The sequence below is a fragment of the Schizosaccharomyces cryophilus genome (genome assembly GCF_000004155.1).
Source record: "Schizosaccharomyces cryophilus OY26 unplaced genomic scaffold supercont4.2, whole genome shotgun sequence".
Classification (NCBI taxonomy): Eukaryota; Fungi; Ascomycota; class Schizosaccharomycetes; order Schizosaccharomycetales; family Schizosaccharomycetaceae; genus Schizosaccharomyces; species Schizosaccharomyces cryophilus.
In genome coordinates this window covers 46,751-68,806 of record NW_013185625.1, presented here as the reverse complement: position 1 = coordinate 68,806, position 22,056 = coordinate 46,751, and the positions used below count along the sequence as shown (strand labels likewise).

Here is a 22,056-nt window from a genome sequence, read left to right as displayed (position 1 = left end):
ATTATTTACCAGAGGCTATTCAGAAGATTGTATTAGGTGATTAAACTTTTGCCATTCGAAAAGCACAACAATTTACAATGATTTGCTGCATCATTGCCCTTGTTTTATGTATTTTGAAGGACGTAATAAAACCAAAGATGCATTCTGGATTTCACGATTAGATTTTGCGGACAGTCTTTCACGTCGACCAGCAACGATAAAAAAAGAAATGTAAGTACGGAAAAGTTTAAAAATAATAATAGTGGTGGAAGAAAAATGACTTGCTTGCGCCAATAAAAAATCTTTTAATTTTTAATTTTTGATATTTGAAGCTATATTCTTGTCAAAGGTGGAATGGAGGGCTCTTTTTATGTTGGTGTGGTGAATGGCTACAGATCTCATTCAAACGTACAATATAAAGGGAATTACTATTGGGTTTCTTATATAATGAGAGAATGGCAATAGAAGCCTTGACCTTGTTTTTGTTTTATAAAAAGGAATATTCCGTTTGCATTTAGGGCTTTTATCCATTTCGTTTTGAATAAAAAATAAAAAAAGAAGGTGAGCAAATAAGCAAATGAATTTATTTTATACACTTTTTTATCAAAAACTTTTTTGACTTCAACATGTACTCTGACACGGTTATAAGTAGCGTAGCTCGATGAATAACAATTCGGTCTTCCATGCTGCAATACCGTTAGGGCTTCACCTGATCCGAACAGTGGCTTAAGAGACAGGTTGGCAATATGTTGTTATAAAGTACTCAAGGATAGCATCTGAATTTCAAAATATAGCGAGTAAAACCAGGGCTAATAAAGAAGAACTTTTGGCCCATCACCGGATGAATGCGAACAATGGGGTGAGCAATTCACGACTACCTCCAATCGGAAATGATGACTATTTCTACGATGGTACTTCTTAACGAAAGTAAAACCTTCCAGTTTTATTTTCAAGGGATCTGGAAGGGCTTTATGCTGCATATCCTGAAACAAATAAAGCATCTCTCTTCCTTGCTTGGGACCGTGAGCGCCTTAAAGAAGGGTTGGTTTGAAGCAAGCGAAAACCAAGTGACTTGTACAAAAGTACCTTCTTTAATAACCTTCTGACGAATCTTCTGTTCCAAAGATTGAGAGATCGAATGTGATGCTGTTGCTGTTGAAGTTTCCGGATCACCACTTTATAGCAAAGTTAAAATCGGCATTAGCATTGAAGTTTTTTATCTTGAATTTTCGAATAGTCTCTGGCCTCTTCCCCGTTGTAAGAAATCCATTTGTTTTTTGAAGGATGCTAGATATAGCGGGGAACCAAAATTTCTGTTCCATAACGAAGCGTCCAACAGATAATGTCATCTACGCCTGGTGCTATCCAAGGCAAGCGCCACATTTTAATGTAACCAAAATATGACTGCAAAAGGTAAAAGCAAAAAACATGCAACACAATAATAGAGAGACTGCTTTGCCATTCGCAGAGATTCTTTTGATCCCATGTTCGCCGTAGGTGTTAATGTTTGGTCTATAGTGAGAATCGTTAGTCCAATGGTATAAAAGTTTAAGTTATTTAACAATTTATCAATGGAATTCAATGTAGTTTCATTTAACAGAAACTTCCAATGAAGCAGTTTCAGGACAATATAATATATTAGAGGGAAAAGTAAAATGACTGTATATTTCAAAATGAAATTTTGGTGAATAGGACGCCAAACGCCAAAGCCATAGGATACAAAAAAGAGTACTAGCCGTTCAATAAAATAATCGAGTACTTGCTTTATATCTAAAACATGCCAAGGAACAAAAATTCCTAAATAATTGTAGTTGCAAGATTTCTTTCACCAAAAAGAAAAATGAGGATCCAAAAGCAGAACTAATAATGAGCACCAAAAGCCCATATTGCACGGGGAGGATTTTCGACGTCTGAGAATACATCGCATATATCCAATAAAGAGAAAACAAAAGAAACCCAAAGGTAAATTTTTTGTAAGGCGTCTCGTTGCAAAGCAAAAAGTTCCTTGAGCCTTTTCTTTGATTTCAAAAATTGAGTAGGGTAAGTAAAATTGGATAGAAAGGTAAAGGTATGGATGGAACTACTAATGTTGTAAGTAATGGACCAGTCAAAATATCTCTTTCAGAACGAAGGATGTACTTGAAGGTAAAGAGATCAAAATGTAGCCCAACCTGTTTAAGCACTGGTTGTCCAATTCGCTATTACCAAGCATTATTTCCCATTCTTCAAATGGAAGATAAGCAACTGCCATTCCTCCACCTAACCTTTCAAAGGTTTGTATGGAGCTATATTTAGGATAGTCTTCCCCTGCATCCATTCGTTTACAGTAAACATCCAATTTGAAACTACTACGTTCGAGAATATTAGGATGAACTCTGGGATTTAAAAGGAAATACTGGAGTTCTTCTATTATTAATGAAAACAACGTACACAAATGAAAAAGAATAATCCTTGCTTACCAAACAAAAACTCTCACATTTGGGAATGTCATTTCACATGCAAAGAACTTTTAGCGAATGACAAATTTATATAAAGGAAAACGAAGATGATTCCGTCTTGCAAAATGCATGAACTTGTGGGTGTTAGGATATTATGTTCATCCTTTATCCTTAACTCTTGTCTGTCCTATTCTCCTGTAAGGATTACGTTTCTATAGCTATCATTTTTTTGTTTGTTTCGCAACGACGAATGTCTATGCCGTCAAAATGATAACTTCTGAAATCCGTTGATAGAAGCAAGTAAATTCACTATAGAGCTGATTAATCTGTTGGAATAAGTAGAGGATGCTTTTTTATTTTAACCAGACCATTCAAATTTAATCTGGATTTTGCTGTAGAGCCATCAAATCTATCGTTACCCTTCGTTAAATGTTTAACGAAGCTGAAGACATCCCTAATTCCACTTATCTTTTCGCACCGTTGTTTTGACAACAGGGGAACCTCCCAAGCAAGTGTCCTCATCTCAAATAAACAAACAAAGCAACTACCAACACCTTTTCATTGTGACCAATAGTTGCTACAAAATTGGCTTTCGCTGACCTTTTTCAAGAATGAGTCAAGATTTATTTACGAACCCATTTGGAATTCCTCCACCATCTGATGATTCTGATGCTTCCTTAAGCCGTTTCATAGCTGAATTCTCACAGGCGATTCCCCAGGATCAGTTTGATTCGTTTAGAAGCAAGTTGACGAGCCTTTATGAAGCAGTTGCATCCAAACTTCGAGGAGAGACTCGTCCACAAGATGACATGTCTGAAATTCGTGGGATGCTTCAAGCTCTTTACCAGAAGGTTAATAACCTAGAAGAAGGACAATCTAGCCTCAGAGAAGATATGATTCAAGGACAAAATAGCCTCAGAGAAGATATGATTCAAGGACAAAATAGCCTCAGAGAAGTTATGATTCAAGGACAACGCAGATTAGAAGGTCAGCTTGGATCTGTCAACAACAACGTTCAAGTTAATAAAGGTGATGCCTATTTACAATGTAGCGAAATTGATTCCAAAGTTAACAAGACAAGATCTTCAGCACAGAGATCTGAAAATATTATTAATCGATTTGTTGCGAAAGATACAAAACCGATTCCATTTGTTAATGGACAGGAACCTCCTGCTGAGCTACCTGAGTTAAAAACTATCTCCGACGTTGACAATTTGAATCCACAGCAACTGAAAACGTATGCGGAGGGATATGGGTTTAAGTATGACGAGAATGAGCCTCAAAAGTCTCTTAAAAGAAAAATCGCAGACTATGCTGGTTTTGTTACTCACCAGGATATTTTATACGAATTGTCAGACAGCAATGAATCCCTTCGAGACGTAGGAAACCAAAATAGTGCACCAAATCAACGGGCAGGTACACGCAGGCCTCGTCATCATTGATAAATGTTACGAGCAGAACAGAATTTTTCTTCTCTTCTCTTCTTATTATAAAGCTTATTTAAAGCTTTTTAACTTTTGCTGTTGAAGATTAAAACTCTCACTTTCCTAAGCATTTTTATTTCGGGTAATGCCTATTCCTATTCGCCATATTAGGCTTTTTAGAATCGCATAATTATCCTGTATGACTTTAAAAAAGAAAATGGATCCTCTCTCTCTCTTTTTCCCAGTTCTATCGAAGATGAGAGTTATCCCTTATGGTTGATGGTTCTTAATAGTAACTTATTCAAAACAGAGAAACTTCTTACTAAGGAAGTAAGTTTACCGTTGATAACTTTTCCAATCAATCTCTCAATGTATTGAAAAGATTCTATTCATTTTTCTAAAACCCAAAAAGTTGATCAACACTTCTTTAGAGGGGTTTTGGCAAAAGTCAGCGGATGTTGTCACAATTTCTATTCTTTACGAGAACTCAAGAGATTCATAAAACAAGTGTTTCTATGAATCGTTTTCGAGGAAAATGCATCCCAATCAGAAGTATTCTCCCTACAAACAGTTTGGTAAAGCTAACCATACCTAGGCGAAAACACCAGTTCCCGTCCGATCACTGCAGTTCAGTGTCTGAGGATCTTGTGATTAATATGCTCCGAAAAAACATTGGAATCCAAGGTCCTGTTGGCTATTTGTTCTCCTGCTTTCTTTTTTAGAAGTTTTTACGTCGTGCTGTTTACGGGCTTGCCGATGAATGAAATGCTACCGTTCATCCTATATGAACGTTCGTAGCGTTTATATCGTGCTAAAGAGGTGCTACTCATATTACGATAAACTACACAACACTAAGCTTACATACAGTCTTCATCGTTGAATAACAAACTCGGCTTCCACTCGACAGGTTCCAGAAAAACAACATTCTATATGGATCCATAATTATTGCAACATTCAACAGCATTTTCGACAATTTCATTTAATTCTCTTGTTTTATTCTAGTATTAATTTGGTTTAAATGTTTCATTAATTTCATAAAGAGTTAAAAAAACAACGTAACTTAACAAAAAAATTACAGCATGAACGCCATCCCAACTTGGAACAACGTTCATTAGCGTTCACTCCGCCCAACAGCGCACTGAATCTTAACTTAGATGCAGCGTTATCACATCAGCGTTCATTATTATGACCTCTCGCTCCCTTTAGTTTAGAATGTTAGTCCTATGAAACACTGCATACAGAATTCATTCCATATCTATGCTTTGAAGGTACGTAACATCCATAATGTCAATAGGCTAGGCATATGGAAATGCACAAAAACACAAGTGCATAATGAAGCGATTTTTTTCTTTATTACTTCATCTCATCTACTCCGAGACATTGTTCGACCACAAGCTTATAGCAACGACCATGCTTTCCCACCTGTTCATTATGCGTACAAGCCTCAGCAATTACACTTCCATCAAATACAAAAATACATTCAGCATGTTGAATGGACGTTAATCGATGAGCTATGGCTACAGTGGTACGACCCTCAGAAGCTTTCTCTAAAGCTTCTTGTACGACCTTTCACTATGACTGTCCATAGTACTGGTTGCTTAATCTAACAGTAAGATTTTAGGACTCCGATCAAGGCACGGGCAATAGCTATTCTTTGTTTCTTTCCGCCTGAATTCTGCCCTGAAAGCGTTTCATAACCATTAGGCAAATATCCATGATAAAATCATGGATATTTGCCATTTTACAGCATTTAATAATTTATTGATCCGTGAAGTACCAAGAAAAATATTCTCTCGAATAGTTCCCTGGTATAAAGTCGGCTCTTGCGATACAAGTGCTATCTGCTTACGGTAGTCATCGATGTTATAATCACGGATATCGACACCACCAACTACTACAGATCCTTTTTTGCGGTTATAGAAGCGTTGATTAAAGCAGTTGTTGTTGAATTATCACATCCAGAAGCAGCAACAAAGGCAACAAATTGACGAGCTTTAACTGTCAAGTTGAGACCATGAAGCACTTGGATGTGATTTCTCGTGGGATACAGGAAGTTAACATATTAAATACGATGGAAGAGTCTTCCAAAGACTCGCTTACGTCCTTCTTCAGACCAGGTATCAATTTTGGTCTGCTATCACGCAAATACTTAATCGGTCCAGAGCTTGATTTGGCCTTCGAAACGCCAGAAGCATAGCCAATAAATTGTCCAGCTTGTTGGTTACCAAAAACAATAGAATTAAAACAGGTGTAAAATTGGACCAAATTATATTCACATTTCTCATCAGTGTAGTACCATACCAAAAAGCCAGTGCATTGACAAAAATACGTCACGGCTTGCGACGCAGGAAAGAATAAACCAGATATCAAAGATGATATAGCCGTTTTTCTACCAAGTTGAACTAATGATGCCAGTAATGTTCATATACCTTCGATTCTCTCGTGAGACTCGCAACCGTCCTGATGGCTGATGTAGATTCACAAGCATATGCAGCAGACGATTTGTATGATTCTGACAAATGTTTTTCCTGAATCTTATCCAATGTAGCAACCATATAATAGCCAGCAGCAATAATAATAGTAGAAGTGACTAATGTAACCAAAGCCAACTTCCATCGAGTGGCCAGTGAAAGAATTGAGACAGAAACTACGTCTAAGAATTTGTACGAAGGTTCCGAGATAAGGTTCTTTCAATCATTCCAAATCCTGGATGGAAATTGAAAGTGACGCAGTTAAAGCACATACAATATTCTCGTTATGGTTGAAGAATTCAACATCCTGACAAAGAACAACGCGGCAGAGATGCCGACGAATGCGTTGTATAATAGACTCAAATATATATTTCATAGCATAATACATAAAGCATTACCAAAATGCAATTAGCAAGAATTAACCAATAGACACCGAGTATATCGGTTTTATGGAAGTAATATGCCTGTACGGGGTATGCAGCACCACAAACCATGGATGCGAATATTCCAATTAGTAAATAGATTAATTTCTAGATAACCTTCAATAAAAGAATGAATAAAAACCAATGTTTTCCAGGAGCTAATGCTAATTACAATACTCTCAAGTTTCCATGTTGAATCAATCTCTGTACCTGGGCTTTCTTCACCTAGATCGTTCAAAATTTTATTCGGCAAATCTGGAACAGAATCAATTGGTAATTTGGCAAGTGGATTATTGTGAAGCGAGATTGGATCCTTTTCCTTTTTCTGGCCGGAAGAAAGAGAATTCCTTGTAGAAGAACCGTGGTTTTTATCTGTGCGCAGTATATTAACAAATTCACTGATATCCTCTTCTCCTAACTCACTGACAGTATTACCGTTAATCAATTTTTTCAGTTGCTACACTTCCATTGAATTGGCATAAGCTCCATTTAAGGCCAGTAATTCAGTGTGGGTACCCTGTTCAACAATCTTTCCGCTATTGACTACTACAATGTTATCAGCATTGCGGATTGTTGATAAACGATGAGCGATGACAACCGTTGTGCGAAAACAGGAAGCATTATCTAGAGACTTTTGAACAAAAACCTCGCTTTTCGAGTGTAAAGCACTTGTTGCTTCATCCAGTAGTAAAATTTTAGGATGACTAATAATAGCCCTTGCGATTGTAATCCTCTGTTTCTGCCCACCAGACATTAAAAAGTCTCGTTGACCTACATTTGTATTGAATTATTCAGGTTATTCGTGACGAAATCAGAAGTGTTGGAATTTTGGCAGCGTCAAAAACGCGCTCGCAATTCATTCTCTGCAAGTTTTGATTACACCTCGCAAGTCAACCCAAAAGCAATGTTTTCAAGAACAGTTGCTCCAAATGAGCTGACTCCTGCTGCACTAAAGAAATATGACCGCGCAAAGATGCGGTGTTAGATCACGGAGGCCTTCTTCATCTAAGATAACTCGTCCTGCAATGGGATCATAGAATCGTTCTACAAGACCTACGATAATAAATTTCCGCTACCGCTAGCACCAACAAGGGCGGTAATTTTCCAGGAGGACACACCAAAGAAAAGTTATCCAAAACTACAACTTCAGGTCTTGCAGGGTATAAAAAACGTATATCTTTTAATTCAATTTCACCACGAACTTGGTTAACGGTTTTACCAGCGGGAGAAAATGCGTTGATTGGACTTGCTCGGTCGATCGTGTCCAAAAAACTTTTTGGCTGTTGACAAGCAATCGACAAAAGTTAGCATTTAGATGAGATATTGCCAAACTATATGATGCAATAAATACAGTAAAGAAGCAACTGATCATCCTGACTACATTCAACTCTCTAGCATGCAAAAGACGACCACCTTCCCAAAAAGCAAGACCATAAGCACTGTAAGTTACAAAAAACACCCATCCGATAATTAGACCCTTGCAGAGAAATAATGAACGCTATAACGTTTGGGCAGGGTTCAGATACTTGATATAAGGGTTGGCTAATAAGCTCTAAGTACCAAATGCAAACACATTATGTATTGGGATAAACCTCTTCAACAAACGTACTAACACTGAACAATTGGGCAATTTGGGTTTTCGTATACTTTGCAATAAAGCTAATACCGACGGTAACACCTCCAAGGAGAGCCAAAATCAAGGAATTAATAACGAGGGGGAGCTTCCAGTCTCAAAAAAGCGATAACAAATCCAGACACAAAGGTTGCAATAGCAGAAAGCACCAAACCAACCTTCTCACCCAAGCCATCTTGGAATGTAGTTTGTATCGGTATTTTTACAAGTAGTAATCACCAGCCCCAAGGCGTTGAAAGTAACCAACATTCTGACTGGGTACGGCATGTAAATAACTGACAGATTCGATGCAAGATGCGCTCATCCGATATAATAAACGTGATTTTATAAATATAAGAACAGCCGAAGGCACCGAAGGCAATATAAATAAATTACAATACGAAAAGGCTAACAGAGTGTTGAAAACCAAATATTGAAAGGCATCGGCACTAGGGCTGCTAGTAAGGTCGGTAAAGGCTTTGGCTAATTTACCAGCAACAACAGATATCAATGGCATACCAAGACCAGCACCAATAGCGGTAACGCTACCTGCCAATTGAAGCAGATAATTTCATTTATCACCGCAAATAATAATCGGAATCATCAACCTGATGATACACAAATATCGCGTTCTTCTGGGGTATACTGTTCAAAAGAATCTTTTACGACATTGACGACTTTTTCTGGATTCTCAAAGTTACTGGTAGATAGCTTATCGACAAGAACGGAATCCTCGTTAGCTTTTTCAACATTTGATTTTTAGACTCTGAGTTTCTTGAAAGTGCCATTGTGAAATATTAAAAAAAAAAAAGATAAATCGGCAATTTAAAGCTATTAAAAAAGAAGGGTGAATTATAAAAAGATATAAGACCAAAACAAATGAGGTATTAAGAAACCCAATCCAACCGAACCGACGCATGGAATTAATTGGTAAAATATATATATTAAGATAGAACACCAAAGTAATTCAGCCAAATACGAAGCAGAAGTCAACAAACATCAGAAACGTCCTCACAAAAACAGTAGGCGTGAAAAATCACAACACCTAACTTGTCTTTTTAATCTATAAAGTTGTCCAAAAAAGGTGTGACTTATTTTTGGGTGTCCCAACGACTTTCTATTAGCCATCGCTAAAAGGTACGTAAAATTATGTAAACAAATAAGACGTAAACAAACAAATACACGTCAAGTCCGTATTGTTCATGTGTTCTGTGAAAGATGAAAAGGTAAGAAAAAGGAAGTACTACTTTACAAGAATGGACTACCTTGAGTTTATACATCGTCGTGTGTTTACAAACAGATCCAACGTTTTATTTGCGTTGTTTTTTTTTTTTTCAAATTTTGTTTGTATTCTTATTCCTATTAATTGAAATTACATTTTTCTTTATACTAGGATAGTTTCTAATTGCGCGAGATTTACTACAGTCATTTGTCAAGCACTGTTTGCAACAAATCAAAAGTGCTTGATAGAACCTTTTCAGCATTTTAGCATAAAAGCGAACTTTCACAAGTAACTATTGTTTATTATTTCTCATTATATCTGGGTAAAACTAAAAAAAGGCAAGGAAATTAAGATTTATTCATTTTTAAGCTAGCCCTTCTGTGAAGGGTTATTCCGAAAAATATTAGAAAAGAAAGGAAAAGAAACGTAAAACAATTCGTAAAATAACAGAACAATTGAAAATCGGACGAAGAAATATTGTCTTTCAAAATAAATCCAGTTGCTTCAGATAACAGAAATTATATAAAAAGACAGCTTATTATAATCATCCAAGGAAACAGGTTTAGCGGGTACGTACTGAACGTCTGAATTAACAAAGCAAGACCTGGATATATAACTTGGTTGGGATAAAGGTTTGAAATATTTTATTGTCAAAAGAGATTAGTGGAATTATTTGTATGAAGGTCGTCACTAGTAAGAGCTGTAGTTTGATGGACTGAATAATCAATAGTATTTTTCATTTTCAATGGTCGAATGTACACAGCTTCTGAAATAGTGATGAACCCGTTTGTGTTTAGTGTTTTAAGCCCCGTTTGGGAATTTGCAAACCCACAATAACATCTGATGAATATGTTACAATATATTCAAAAATCCTGACGAGCTGGATTATTAGTACTCATGTATAAAAGAAATATTCATTTAAAATAATATTAAAGAATATTGAGGAAAGAATAACGATTTGGGGAAGTACTAATGTTTTGCACTTCATGAAATCCCGTGCTTTGAAAGGTGATATACGATAGCAATGCTCATATATATTGAGGACACGAAAAGAGTTGCGGTATAGAACATTAGCTTAGCAAAAGCACCGATTTTAACAGTCAAACACTTTGTAAAAATGTTATTTATTTACGGTGTTACGACAGGACCCTCATGCTGCATGCTGCATGCTTACTGCTTTTCAAGCGGGATAAACAACCAAAGTTGTATTGTAGTATATTGAATTAAAACCTGTCATGATACATTATAGACGCTAGTAATTTCCAGAAATCAGGTTTCCTATATGGATTACAGGAAGAACAATCTTATTTAGCCAGACCAGTCGAATCTTCAGTCTGAAGATTCGATTTCGACTGTAGACACAAGTTATATAGCAAGTTTGACATAGTTCTTGCAATCTGCTTTTCTGTGACTGATAGTTTCTTTTTTGATTTTCACTTGTTCAATCGGACAAACCAAAGTCGAAATGGTTTTGGTTTTTTTATAAGTCTTTTGCTTTAATTGAGTATATACAAACTAATTGTTTTTACAAAAATGTTCTAACGCACGAAAACCCCCTTTGTAAGACTATACAACCGTAGTATAAAAATAATATTAAAGTTAATACGAACAATATTTTGAGCCCCTTCGCAACATTGAAGCCGACTGATTTGCAACGCCTGAATTATTGGCAAAAGATTTGGTACGAAAATATCGCAAGATTAACTCAGAGAACAAATGATTGATTGCTTCAATCCTAAATATGAGCCAGCATAAAAGTTAGGGAAGTAAAATATCGTTAACTGAGTATTATTATTAAGCACTTCAGTCTTCTATAGTTTTGAAACGATCTGGTATTTTATATAGTAATCAAATATTTCACCCCTGATTTCTACGATATGCGAGTGTCACGTTAATAATCCTCACGGTTTATGAGAATTAAAATCAAGTGGAATCAATATTTACGATTGTAGATTTGTATACGTTAATTGGACTTAGTCATACTGAGTATATAGATGGTAGTAATGTCTAGGGATCTGGTTAACTAAATTGAAAGTAGGAAGACGATCTTATTTAGCCAGATCAGTCGAATCTTCCAATCTGAAGAATTCGACTGTGGATTCATAGTTTATGTATCTTCGCTGGGACAACTAACGTAATCTATCTCTTTGTAAACAAAAGTCTCTTTATTTGAAAGACTTCCATTCCGAAAGACTGTCCAAATGGTTGTTAAAATTGTACTTTCTTTGTTTTGTTTACCATTAGTAATATCTCTTCCTTTAATCTTTTGGCATTTACTATTATATGACAATATGTTCTTATGACAGTGTATTTTAATATATATAAATATATACATTTTAAAAACAATGAAATGAGAACTTTATTAAAATTTGATAAACTCTCATTAAACCACTATGCTATATTAAAAAGCCATTATGCCATTATAAATTCTCATTAGAATACAATCATATCATCATAAACTCTATACCACTAGCCCTTCAGCTTAATTGATGGCGATTTGTTTCTTGGATCGGGACTGCTCAATCTTTGGCAAAACAATACTCAAAATGCCATTGGAAAATTGGGCTTCAATACGGTCGGAATCGATCCTGCTGGGGATGGAGATAGTTCGAGAGAAGGATCCAAAGCGACGTTCAGACCATCTGTGGTTTCCACGATCTCCCTCGCTCTTGCGCTCATTCACGGATTTACCAGAAACGGTAAGTTTTCCTTCGTCGTAATGAACTTGAACGTCTTCCTTTTTGACACCAGGAAGTTCTACATCAACAGCAACTGTGTCTTTGCCTTCATGGACATCAATGGCAGGTGATAAATCAACAGCACGATCCTGGCGTTGAACGCGAGGGGAATAACTCAAAAAGTCGGAAAGACCGTCTTGAAATGGATATAAATCGAAAAAAGGTTGAAGAGACATTGTAAAAAGCACTCGTTTATTTCACGCAATAATTAAAATAAAAATTTACTCTTGTTCTTTTTTGTCAATGTTGTTGAATCGTCTCTACTTGACTCCCATTTATACCTAAACTACAGAAAATAACAAACATTCTATGAGGGTCTTAGTACCTTCCAGATGTGATGATTTGCCACCACCGGGTCCTTCCAGAGATTTCGACATAGTTCCTTCCGCTTCTTTGTTTCTCGTTTTTGTCCTTTATTTTTTAATTATTATTATTTTTGTAATTTCGCTTTTATTTTCATGGATGCTCTGCATTTTTCTGGTTTGTTTACCTTGTTAAACTCGCCGTTCTAGATATCTCTAGAAACTGATCTATGATGTCAAAAATTCCTCTTTTGTACGATAGAAAACGAACGAGCATTCTCGCATATTCCCACTTTATTGTACGTCGCTACCTTGTGCAATGTTTGTTTCACTATCTGCTCAGTCGCTTATGGGCTATGTAAAAAGAAAAAAAAAAAGGCTTTTCAAGTCTTTTTGGTTAACCAAGGTTAACCAAGAGCGAGCATTCCTTTTCACTCTTTTTATTTTTATTTTAAGATGATATGATAGATGATATTTTGAAAACAAACCGTGCTTTTACTCTAATACATCGTTATAATTAGGATTCTTATAAAGACAAGCACGAACCAGGTGATGATTTGATTACCTTTTTTTTTTTTTTATTAATTTTTCAATAGGAAATCTAGTAAAATTAAAAATGTATTTTCTTTATATATTTAATTTTCATTTTGTCGCTCATTTCTATTAGTCTTACCTGGATGATTAAACTCTGCTTCCTCAAAAGTTATGTTTGAACATATCAAATTACTTCAGTGAATTTTATTTTGTTATTTACATATCATTTCTTCTTTATAGTCACACTTAGGAGAGTCAATCTTGAGAACAACCTTACCGACGTGTTGTTGACTTCATTGGTAGTTATAAGCTTCGTTAAGCTTGTCAACGACAGGGTGAATATCATTAGCCTCAATACAAGCAATCATGTCTGCAAACATTTTTACAGAACTAATAACGACACCACGAACGTTAGCATTCTTGTTGAGAATTTAGGAGATCAACGCAGTGACAGTAGAGCTGGTACCTTGTTGAGTAACAAAACCAATAGAGCTAACGATTTCACCTAAAGCCGAGACCTCCAAAGATTGAGGAAATGTGTTTTCACCACCAACTTCGACGACCTGGTGATAACCAACACTGTTGGTAGCTTCCATAGCTGGCTTGGACCATTCGGTCGGGGTTCGTTTTATAGTTGATCAAGTGGCTAGCACCCAACTTCTTGACAAATTGCAGCTTTTCATCCGAAGAAAAGATGACTGTGGCATGAGCACCAGTAGCCACGGCGATTGGAGAGGAAAGGTAGAGACACCGCCAGTACCCTGGATCAGGACGTTTTGACTAGGTTTCAATTAATGGTCCCTGACACCAAACAAGGCGTTCCATGCGGTCAAGGCATCACAAGGTAAAATGGATGCCTCTTCATAACTTATATATTTAGGGAATGAACCAGAGCATGGACAGGGAAGACACCAATTTGACGGACAGCGGTCTCAGTACCGCATCCTTAGTGGGTGTTACGTCTATATAATTGGCGAAGAAATTACAGATCATGGTATCGCCAGGCTTAAATCCTTTGACGTCTTGACCAACTTTTTCAATAACGCCTACACCATCGGATCCAGGGACCGCTGGTATCTTATAACCTTGAGGATATTCTGCCTTTGCTATTGTCAGGTCCCTATAATTGAGGGAAGCAGCCTTGAGTTTCACTTAAACTTCTTTAGGCTTAATTCTAACTTGTCTGGGTTCTTGCGGTTTTACTTTTTTCAAAACCGTTCTCCTTGCCCTTAGTAACATACTGCAACAGCATTTTCAAAACGCAACAAATCTTTCATGAGGAACTTCCGATGTGTGGCTTGTTTTTATAAATTCGTAAATAAAAGAGAGAGAGGAGACACGATGGTTGACTTACGTCAACACTATTGATGTAGCCATGAACATTCACCTCATTCGTAGTGATCTTGGTAATAATAACATTGACCGCAGTTGATTCCATGAGTATATAATATTATTTGTCTCGTAGCCGTAACATTCATCATTCGGTTATGTTCTATTATTCTTTGATGAAGATAATAGATTAAAATCATCAAACTGTCATGGTTTGTAGGTGTTACACTAGTACCTCTCACGGTTTATGACAGTGTTATCGAGTGGAAATTAAGACTACAGTTGTAGGATCGTATTTCTTCAATTGGTCGATGGAACCAGAAGAGTGCTAATGTCTAGGGATGTGGTTGACAGGTCTGGATTGTAGAAAAAAAAAAAATTCTATACTCATAAGAATCAATCTCCAACCTAGAGAAGCTCGTCTCGGCTGTAAATTCGTGGGTTTCTATGGTTTCTCCAAATTCCGAGTATAGACTGAAACCAAAATTCGAATGTTGGAAGGCTCACATCCTATCTGCAGAAGGTTGAGTTTCTTGTATACCAACGAGAAGACGGGTAACGGCGTAAAGCCCCATTTGTTTGATTTGTTAGGTGAATTACAAGAGCTGGTTTACAAAGGGAGCTCCAAAAGTTGTGCCGAGATGCAAACAAATGACTTTTCGGTAAGTATTCCAGTAAATATAGCCTAGGATAACATCGTTATCATAGATATAATGTGGACGAGGCACTTAGAAGCATTGATTTCGGTAGTTAAATCCGATGAAACCAGAAATAAGCCATTTTGTTTATTTCGAATGCATGGAAGGTACCTTCCATAAAAACACCAACTTTATTTATTTTTTTTAAAATGTTGAACACTTTGGAGACTCCAATTTGATCCAAAAGTAGCAGACGCTTAATAAGGCGTTCGGTATTTTGACAGCGTCTTGAAGCAAAGCAAAAAGCTCCTTGACTTTGTTCCTTACACTCAAACGATTACTTAGGATGAGTTAGATTAGATGAAATAGTAAAATTTAGAACGGAACCACCCTTAATAAGAAAACCGCCAGTCAAAGTATCTCGTTGATAATCATAGAAAACGGAATGTACCCTTTATCTCATTACTGTTCATAATTGTTCCAAAACTTTGCTTTTATCAAACGCTAATACCCATTCTTTCGCTGGAAAGTAAGTGAAGGCTTTTCGTCCATCTAATCTTTCGAAATCAGAAGCAGAGTTATATTTAGGATGTTTCTTATCAGCATCTATCCATCGGAAACTAACCTTGGATTTAGTAGGTCAGAATACTGGAGTTCTTCTTTCATTGACGAAAACAACGTACACCAAATGAAAAAGAATAAGCCTTGCTTACCAACAAAAACTCTCGCATTTGGGAATGTCATTTCACTTGCAAAGAACTTTTAAGCAAAAGAAAAGTTTATATAAAGGAAAACGAAGATGATTCCGTCTTGCAAAATGCATGAAAGGACATTATGTTCATCCCTTATCCTTAACTCCTTGTTTGTCCAGTTATTTTTTTTAGTTTAATTTCTTAAACGAATAAAAGGGTTAAAAATCTTTTTGGGCGATATTTTTCTTTTTCTGTTTTTTAGTTTTATCTCTTGACCCTGGTGGTTGGTGATCGTAAGGAAGTTTGTGGATGAAATAACCTTTGACGAATCCGAGGAAGAAGTTGCGAGACCACTACTTCTTTGGCTACTAAAAGCAAGGTAAGATAATAGTAACGCGTTAAGTAGTTGTTAGGGCAATGTTAGTTTTGTAATCATTTATGTTGCCGGATCATACAATAAAGGAATTTAACCTGTATTGTAAGCCAAAAAATGAGTAGAAATACAGTGGAGTAGGTTCTCGTATTCCATTGTGTTTGATACTGTTATTTACTTGGATTATATTCTGTTGTGCCACATGTACCGCTAGTAGTATCGTCCATGAATAGTTAGGTAGGATAAGGAAATATATTTAGCCGAACCAAGCGTATCTTCCAGTCTGAAGGTTTCAAACTGTAGAATCATGGTTGATATAACTTTATAATATTAAAAGCAACTTGTTTCTTTGTATGTGACAAAACTTTTTTGTTTCATAAATCATTCTCTCGCTTTGCGTATTTAAAATTGTAATTCCAGGGGTTCATTTCCTCAACGAATGAACGAGTATATAATAGACACATATTGAAATACACAAAAAGAAAATAAATAAATAAAGACAATAAATAGGTATAAACTAAAAAGAATCGATTCCGTAATTTATTGATTGGTTTTCATAGTGCAGCATTTCAATTTTCAAAAGTATCCAATAGACAAACATATAATGAGCAGATTCTGTACTCAAGCAGAAGGAAATATCAACTTTCTTTAGTAAAAGTAAAAACCGATGTCTTCCATTGACTTCCTTCTTCGGTTTTTTTCAAATTCTCTATTTTCTTTTAATTTTCTTAGCCTTTCATCCTTGTTAATTTTGAATTTCCACCATCGTCTCTCTTCAGAGGATTCGCGATTGTCTCTTTTATCTTCACCTTCAGTAGAAGAGTATATACCTCTAGAAGGAGGAGAAGATGAAGAGTTTGCAATTTCGGCGTTCGATAAGTTATTGTAAGCAGCATTGTGTTCAGCAGAAGTTTCAGAATTTCTTCTCTTGTTGCGATTGAGGCTTTCCCTCGAATCAATAATGTATGGATAATAATTCATTGTGTAAGCACGTATCAATACTATATGAAGTAAAATAAAAAGAAGCCATTACATTTATATATGTTTTAAAATTTTTCTCTTACTTCAAAAAGGTTTTGCCCTATTCATATGGACTTAGCTAGAACTGATGTTTACATTACATATACAAACCCATTGGGGCGAAAAACATGGAGTGCAATAAAATGGTCAATGTATATAATCCTTTATTGCATGAATCTAGAAATATCAATTAAGATAAAAAAAGAAAAAAAAGCAGGAATATCTGAATCTTTTCATTTTTCAATCTAAATTTTAAATTTAGCCCAAGTAACATTTACTCATATAACTAGGCATGGCCAAATCGAACAATATTAGGTGGGTCTTGACAAGGATCCTTGCTACGAGATTTATATTTATCATTTATGACAGGTAAGGATCTTAGCTTGATATTCCAGTGCAACAACAGCGGCCATTTAAGTAAATAAAACTATAAGTTGTGAACTTGGTTGGTACATGTTCCTTTTTTTTTGGGTTATTTTTTTTTCCTCATTTCCATTGTCATCTTCATGAAGACCATTGAAGGATCTGCTAAATTTAGATTTTAATAATAAAACACTTTACTTATTATTTATTACTCATTTCATTTACTTCCAATTTCAATAAACTGTTGATATGGGTAGATTGATACGTATATAGAAATAGAAACCGCAATAAAGCATCAGGAATCGATGCAGTAGAGAAAGATCAAAGAAGCAGTTAAACAATTTCAATAGCTTTGCTAGCTATGCAGAATAAACCGACTAAAGACTTTTGTGATCCGAAAGTCTGTAAGTCTTCTATTAGGTACTTGATGAAGTATATTTCTCCGATAGCTCCTTATCATCTGTTGTATTAGCGATTGTTTCCAATACTTTGCTTAACGTAAACTCAATCTGATTTAAGAGACAACAAATTCGTTATCCACTCAAAATCAAAAATATAGATTGTATTTAATGTGGAGCCTGTTACGATGTACTCATGACGCCACCATGCTTCACCATACTTCTTGTGTTCTATAGCAAGGTGCAGTCGTTTCAATGACTTCTTAAGCTCCTGATAACGATTAATAAGTCCGAAAAAAGCGCTCTCTGAAGATTGTGTTGAAAAGCTCATAGGAAGCCTTCGCCAAGGGGTTCTTGAGATAGAAGAAGGTAAGCAGTGCATGGACAATATAAGGGTCGGTAAGAGGTATAAATGTCTTCTGGCGAAACGGTTCTATTATTTTCACTTAAAATTTCAAGAACGTCGCATACCTCGTACTTGCTTCTCTCGCGAGTGGGTTTCAAATCAGAAATTTACTCAAAATCTTCAATCCTGGATGGGTCCAAGTACGAGTTATTGATGATAAGAACCAGGAGTTCCATATTGCCCTTCTTCTATCGAATTTGGTAGTTTTGCGAGTGTTTCTGTTAGATCAAGATAATGATCGAGTGAGAAAAAAAGAGATAGGTTGATACAGTGTACGAAAGAGTTGATCTTTTCCCTGGCATGGTATACTCAACAGAACCATCTCGTGAATTGAACAAATCCTATTTGTCCTTTAGAGGATCCACAAATAGAAGAAAAGAAAAACTTGAATGAGAAAAATGAATCTCACAATTTCGCTCTACATTTTCATCTGTAACGCACGATGTTTTTAACAAAAGCTAACTTAAGCTCAGTTCGATAGATATTTAAAAAGAAAGAGAGTAGTAATAAATGAAAAATAAAACGCATCGAATCCAGCTGGATGATGTATGAAGGTAGGTGGGGTCAGCCTTAGGTTCCCTTTCTTTTTCCAAAAATAGTCTTCCTATTTGCTGTTGTTAAACACGTCGTCAACATATCATCAATTTGAGTATATTGTGATTATAGTTTTGTCTACTGATCCATGCATTTGGATGAAGGGTATAACGAAGGACATTTTCGAATTTTTGTGAATACGGTTCGTTTGAGACGTAATTAAAGAAATGGACAGAAAAAATAACCGTTGGATCCTCATGTAAGTAACGTGTTGTTACCAGTATATCTACAATCGCGTACATGCCTTTTAATTTTAGTAGTCGGAAGTATTAGACCTTGCGATATATTACGAAAATAAATGAAAGCCACTAGCTTAGGTGTTGAAAGCATTTTAGCTTAATATAAATGAATCAAATTACTTTGTATCATATCACACTCGAAAAAGTAGTGCAGTTACTTTCCTGTAATGAAACCTACCAAGTTTTGTCTTTGAGTTACCGAGTACTGAGTTTTCGAGTTTGCTAGATCGAGCATCCGCCTAAGCTGAGTTAGTTCCCATCTATTCGGGCATCCATCACATTAAAGCATTCACGACCTGTCAACGTCAGCGTCAATGTCAGTCTAACGAATTGTGTTTTGTTAATATAGTAAATTCTAAATTATGTCGTTGTGATTTGAAGATATTGCTGGATATTAGCAAATATCATCAGGCTAAAGAATGATATACTACAAGTTGTAAAAAAAAAAGCATTGAAAATACAACATTAAAAATGGACGAGAGAAAGTTGAATTACAAAATAGTTAAATTATGCTAAGTATATCTCCGAAGGTATTATATAAAACCAATTGGCCTATAGCCTAAAGTTCCAGATTGAATGATTCGGCTGTTTGACTTTATAAGATGTCTTTTCTCATTAATTTAGGGTTAACCAAATCCCTGGACGTAATACATCGTCCAAATGTAGTAATAATTTCCGCTCGATAAAAAAGTCATAAAGCGCGAGATTTCTTCCATGACGGTGAAACTTCAAGAAATACAATATTCTAATTGGGAAGAGTCATGGTATCGATTGTACAGAGGAAGGATGGGCGTAGTAAAAGAGTTTTTGTCTAATGGTTATTAACTTTATGTTTAACTAAAAGCCAACTAAAAATGGAAGAAAAGAGGTAAAAAAAAAAGATTATAAGAAAAATAGAATTAAGCAAGAAATAAAATATATTCATTCAGTCAAATCAAAGGAGTGAAAACAAATGTTCTCTTCGAAGCATATTAATCACAAGATCCTCAGACACTGAACTGCAGTGATCGGACGGGAACTGGTGTTTTCGCCTAGGTATGGTTAGCTTTACCAAACAGTTTGTAGGGAGAATACTTCTGATTGGGGATGCATTCTTCTCGAAAACGATTCATAGAAACACTTGTTTTATGAATCTCTTGGGTTCTCGTAAAGAATAGAAATTGTGACAACATCCGCTGACTTTTGCCAAAGCCCCTCTAAAAAAGTGTTGATCAACTTTTTGGGTTTTAGAAAAATGAATAGAATCTTTTCAATACATTGAGATATTGATTGGAAAAGTTATCAACGGTAAACTTACTTCCTTAGTAAGAAGTTTCACTGCTTTGAATAAGTTACTATTAAGAACCATCAACCATAAAGGATAACTCTCATCTTCGATAGAACTGGGAAAAAGAGAGAGAGAGAGGATCCATTTTTCTTTTTTTAAAGTCATACAGGATAATTATGCGATTCTAAAAAGCCTAATATGGCGAATAGGAATAGGCATTACCCGAAATAAAAATGCTTAGGAAAGTGAGAGTTTTAATCTTCAACAGCAAAAGTTAGAAAGCTTTAAATAAGCTTTATAATAAGAAGAGAAGAGAAGAAAAATTCTGTTCTGCTCGTAACGTTTATCAATGATGACGAGGCCTGCGTGTACCTGCCCGTTGATTTGGTGCACTATTTTGGTTTCCTACGTCTCGAAGGGATTCATTGCTGTCTGACAATTCGTATAAAATATCCTGGTGAGTAACAAAACCAGCATAGTCTGCGATTTTTCTTTTAAGAGACTTTTGAGGCTCATTCTCGTCATACTTAAACCCATATCCCTCCGCTTACGTTTTCAGTTGCTGTGGATTCAAATTGTCAACGTCGGAGATAGTTTTTAACTCAGGTAGCTCAGCAGGAGGTTCCTGTCCATTAACAAATGGAATCGGTTTTGTATCCCTGGCGGCTTTTCTATTAATTATGTTTTCAGATCTTTGTGCTGAGGTCCTTGTCTTGTTAACTTTGGAATCAATTTTGCTGCATTGTAAATAGGCATCACCTTAATTAATTTGAACGTTGTTGTTGACAGATCCAAGCTGTCCTTCTAATCTGCGTTGTCCTTGAATCATAACTTCTCTGAGGCTATTCTGTCCTTCTTGGAGGCTATTTTGTCCTTGAATCATCTCTTCTCTAAGCTCTTGAAGCATCCCACGAATTTCAGACATGTTATCTTGTGGACGAGTCTCTCCTCGAAGTTTGGATATAACGGCTTCATGAAGGCTCGTCAACTTGCTTCTAAACGAATCAAACTGATCCTGGGGAATCGCCTGTGAGAATTCAGCTATGAAACGGCTTAAGGAAGCATCAGAATCATCAGATGGTGGAGGAATTCCAAAAGGGTTCGTAAATAAATCTTGACTCATTCTTGAAATTCTTAAAAAAGGGTCAGCGAAGCCAATTTTGTAGCAACTATTGGTCACAATGAAAAGGTGTTGGTAGTTGCTTTGTTTGTTTATTTGAGATGAGGACACTTGCTTGGGAGGTCCCCCTGTTGTCAAGTGGAATTACGGATTCCTTCAACTCCGTTAAGTGTTTGACGATTGTTAACGCATTGATGATCGTCGGGCGGTATGCTGGTGTCGGTATTACAGAACGCGTTTTGTTAAGATTATGGTTCTTAGAATACGCCGCTGGTCAAGTAATAATCTCACACGTTATGAGAATGTAAATCGAGTGGAAGTAATAAGTACAATTACAAAATTGTCTATTGGAATTGGACGTTTACTACGTAGAAGAATAGTAATATGTCCAGGGATCTGATTAACTAAATTGAAAGTAGGAAGACGATCTTATTTAGCCAGACCAGTCGAATCTTCCAATCTGAAGAATTAGACT

At 36.0% G+C, this 22,056-nt stretch overlaps 5 protein-coding genes across 5 annotated transcripts; 2 read left to right on the top strand and 3 right to left on the bottom strand.

Annotated features, from left to right (window-relative positions):
• The first annotated feature begins 463 nt into the window (after positions 1-463).
• On the top strand, positions 464-1,627 carry SPOG_05681 (uncharacterized protein). Its single transcript, XM_013167492.1, has one exon. The coding sequence runs from the start codon at positions 870-872 to the stop codon at positions 1,083-1,085; it is 216 nt and encodes a 71-aa protein (XP_013022946.1). The 5' UTR covers positions 464-869; the 3' UTR covers positions 1,086-1,627.
• Positions 1,628-3,028: 1,401 nt separating this feature from the next.
• On the top strand, positions 3,029-6,580 carry SPOG_05736 (uncharacterized protein; the record flags this gene model as incomplete). The annotated part of the gene is made up of 2 exons (XM_013167498.1): positions 3,029-5,366; positions 5,456-6,580. The coding sequence occupies one exon, from the start codon at positions 3,029-3,031 to the stop codon at positions 3,857-3,859; it is 831 nt and encodes a 276-aa protein (XP_013022952.1). The 3' UTR covers positions 3,860-5,366; positions 5,456-6,580.
• A 5,238-nt stretch (positions 6,581-11,818) lies between these two features.
• Positions 11,819-12,482, bottom strand: SPOG_05735 (hsp16-like protein; the record flags this gene model as incomplete). Its single annotated transcript, XM_013167497.1, has 1 exon — positions 11,819-12,482. One exon carries the CDS (start codon positions 12,480-12,482, stop codon positions 12,051-12,053), a length of 432 nt encoding a protein of 143 aa, XP_013022951.1. The 3' UTR covers positions 11,819-12,050.
• Positions 12,483-13,228: 746 nt separating this feature from the next.
• On the bottom strand, positions 13,229-17,249 carry SPOG_05680 (uncharacterized protein). The gene has a single exon (XM_013167491.1). It carries the CDS (start codon positions 17,153-17,155, stop codon positions 16,823-16,825), a length of 333 nt encoding a protein of 110 aa, XP_013022945.1. The 5' UTR covers positions 17,156-17,249; the 3' UTR covers positions 13,229-16,822.
• Positions 17,250-21,221: 3,972 nt separating this feature from the next.
• On the bottom strand, positions 21,222-21,386 carry SPOG_04974 (uncharacterized protein; the record flags this gene model as incomplete). Its single annotated transcript, XM_013167457.1, has 1 exon — positions 21,222-21,386. One exon carries the CDS (start codon positions 21,384-21,386, stop codon positions 21,222-21,224), a length of 165 nt encoding a protein of 54 aa, XP_013022911.1.
• Between the last annotated feature and the right edge of the window lie 670 nt (positions 21,387-22,056).

Excerpts from the sequence above, each read along its gene's own strand:
- SPOG_05681 (XM_013167492.1), top strand. The coding sequence starts at position 870 with ATGATGACTATTTCTACGATGGTACTTCTTAACGAAAGTAAAACCTTC.
- SPOG_05680 (XM_013167491.1), bottom strand. The coding sequence starts at position 17,155 with ATGAATTATTATCCATACATTATTGATTCGAGGGAAAGCCTCAATCGC.